The sequence below is a fragment of the Colobus angolensis genome, unplaced genomic scaffold (genome assembly GCF_000951035.1).
Source record: "Colobus angolensis palliatus isolate OR3802 unplaced genomic scaffold, Cang.pa_1.0 Scaffold96, whole genome shotgun sequence".
Lineage (NCBI taxonomy): Eukaryota > Metazoa > Chordata > Mammalia > Primates > Cercopithecidae > Colobus > Colobus angolensis.
This window is the reverse complement of record NW_012123598.1, coordinates 2,137,836-2,140,280: the sequence shown is the minus strand read 5'-3', so window position 1 is coordinate 2,140,280 and position 2,445 is coordinate 2,137,836. Positions and strand designations below refer to the sequence as shown.

Genomic DNA, 2,445 nt, shown 5'->3' with positions numbered 1-2,445 from the left:
AACTACGGCAATCCACATACACCCCCAGCAACTAGAACAATCCACATACAACCCCAGCAACTATGGCAATCCACATATACCCCCAGCAACTAGAACAATCCACATATACCCCCAGCAACTACGGCAATCCACATACACCCCCAGCAACTAGAACAATCCACACACACCCCCAGCAACTATGGCAATCCATATACACCCCCAGTAACTATGGCAATCCACATACACCCCCAGCAACTACAGCAATCCACATACACCCCCAGCAACTACAGCAATCCACCTATACCCCCAGCAACTACAGTAATCCACATACACCCCCAGCAACTACGGCAATCCACATACACCCCCAGCAACCAGAGCAATCCACATACACTCAGAGGATCAAGTATTCTTCCAAGTAGAAACCATTACCCACGTTTTTCAAAGGAGGAAGCTGAGACTCAGAGAGGGCAAGTGAGTTCCTTAAAAAACACACAGTTTTTGGCGGGGCACCGTGGCTAGGATTACATGCCTGTAATCCCAGCAATCTGGGAGGCTGAGGCAGGCGGATCACTGGAGGCCAGGAGTACGAGACCACCCTGGCCAATATAGGAAACTTCATCTCTACTTAAAAAGAAAAATGCACACACAGAAATGTAGCTGGGTGTGGTAGTGCAGGCTTATAATCCTGGCTACATGGGAGGCTGAGGCAGGAGGATCACTTGAACCTGGGAGGTGGAAGTTGCAGTGAGATTGTGCCACTGCACTCCAGCCTGGGCAACAGAGCCAGATGCTGTCTCAAAAACAACCAACCAACCAAAACAACAAAAAACACACAGTTTTGGAGGGCAGAGGTAAGACTTGATTCAGGCCTACCAGCCTCCCCAGCCTGGGCTACCCCAGGCCCGTGCCCCACCCCTAGCTGAACCCTGCCACCTCGGACCCCACGGCCTGGTACCTTTCTGACGATGGGTGACCAGAAGGACGCGGCCATAGCGGCCCTGGCCCAGGGGACGGACTTCCTTGTAGAGCTCATCCACCTCGGCTCGGACCAGGGTCTGAGCACTCAGCGTCATCATGTCCTCCAGCGCCCGGGCAGCCTCCTGGCCCTGCTGGAGCTCCTTGAACGTCAGGCCGCCCAGACCCTCCTCCTCGCTATCCTCCGAAGCCCCTGCCTCCACCGGCCCTTCCTCAGACTGTTTGCCGGGCATCTCTGCAAGGACAGAGAGGGGCTCCCAGGCTCAGGTCCCAGGCCCAAGGGAGGAGGGGACTGGGGGTCTGGACTCCTGGGTCTGAGGGAGGAGGGGCTGGGGCCTGGACTCCTGGGTCTGAGGGAGGAAGAGCTGGGGGTCTGGACTCCTGGGTCTGAGGGAGGAGGGGCTGGGGCCAGGACTCCTGGGCCTGAGGGAGGAGGGGCTGGGGCCAGGACTCCTGGGCCTGGGTCTGAGGGAGGAGGGGCTGGGGGCTCATCACACTCCTAACTGTGACTCAGTCTCCCTCTTGGTGAGAGGCGGGGAGACCAGTCTCTGGTGTGAGTTCAAACCCTAGGTCACAGATGTCCCTGCCCCCACATCCCTGCGTGCCGCAGCCGCCACCCGCCACCCTGACGTTGAAAGATGAACCAGATAACTGAGACTCCCCCACTGAGACTCCCCCATCTTGTTTCCAAAGCAAACAGACTTGGGCCCTGGGGGTGGATGAGTAGCCTCTGTCTCCTGAGAACAAACAGGTGCTCTTGGGCTCAGGGCTGGGAGGGCGGGCTGTGCAGAGGGCCTGGGACGGCTGGGTCCTGCATGGGACCAAGCACTCGGGATCAGTCCCCAAGCTCCTGACAGGCCTGGGGTCGCACTTTCACAGCCCAGCCACCTCCCTCAGACCCAGACCCGCAGCACCTCCTCCACCAGACCCAGGGGTCCAGGCCCCCAGCCCACCTCTCTCCTGGAGCCTCATATAATTCACACAACTGGGGACCCCCAGATTCTGTTTCCCTCACCCTCCACCACTCTACAGCCTCCAGGTGCAGCCCGGGCTCCCCTGAGGGACTAAGGACTCGGGCCACCTGGCGCAGTCACCCTCAGGTGCTGCCCACCTCAGGCCAGGGCACTTTGCCCACCTCCCAACCTAGGCTCAGACCTCCAGACCTCACCTCCTCCAAGGCCCGCCTGACCCTTCGGCCGCCGGCTGTGGTCAGTGCCTGGCACTTAGGGCCCATGCCAGCAGACGCCTGCCCAGGACCAAGACCCCGCCCCGACTTTGGGGGTCGTAAGGCCCCGCCCTTGGGCCCGCCCCTTCTGTCCCCACTGGGAGCAGAGCGACATCGTGTGATGACTCCTGGAACTGGCTGTGGTCAGGCGAATACCCTGACCCAGGAGCTCAGCCCTCCTCCCTCAGACCCAGGAGTCCAGGCCCCCAGCCCCTCCTCCCTCAGACCCAGGAGTCCAGGCCCCAGCCCTCCTCCCTCAGACCCAG

The 2,445-nt window shown here is 60.2% G+C and overlaps 1 protein-coding gene across 1 annotated transcript in view; it reads right to left on the bottom strand.

Moving 5' to 3' along the window:
- SBK2 (SH3 domain binding kinase family, member 2) overlaps positions 1-2,130 on the bottom strand; it is a 14,217-nt gene extending 12,087 nt beyond the window's left edge. Inside the window, exons 1-2 of the mRNA XM_011932582.1 lie at positions 2,123-2,130; positions 935-1,189 (exon numbers count right to left, since the gene is read on the bottom strand). Coding sequence (XP_011787972.1) covers positions 935-1,187 — 253 coding nt within the window. The 5' untranslated portion in view covers positions 1,188-1,189; positions 2,123-2,130. The remainder of the gene's footprint in view (positions 1-934; positions 1,190-2,122) is intronic.
- Between the last annotated feature and the right edge of the window lie 315 nt (positions 2,131-2,445).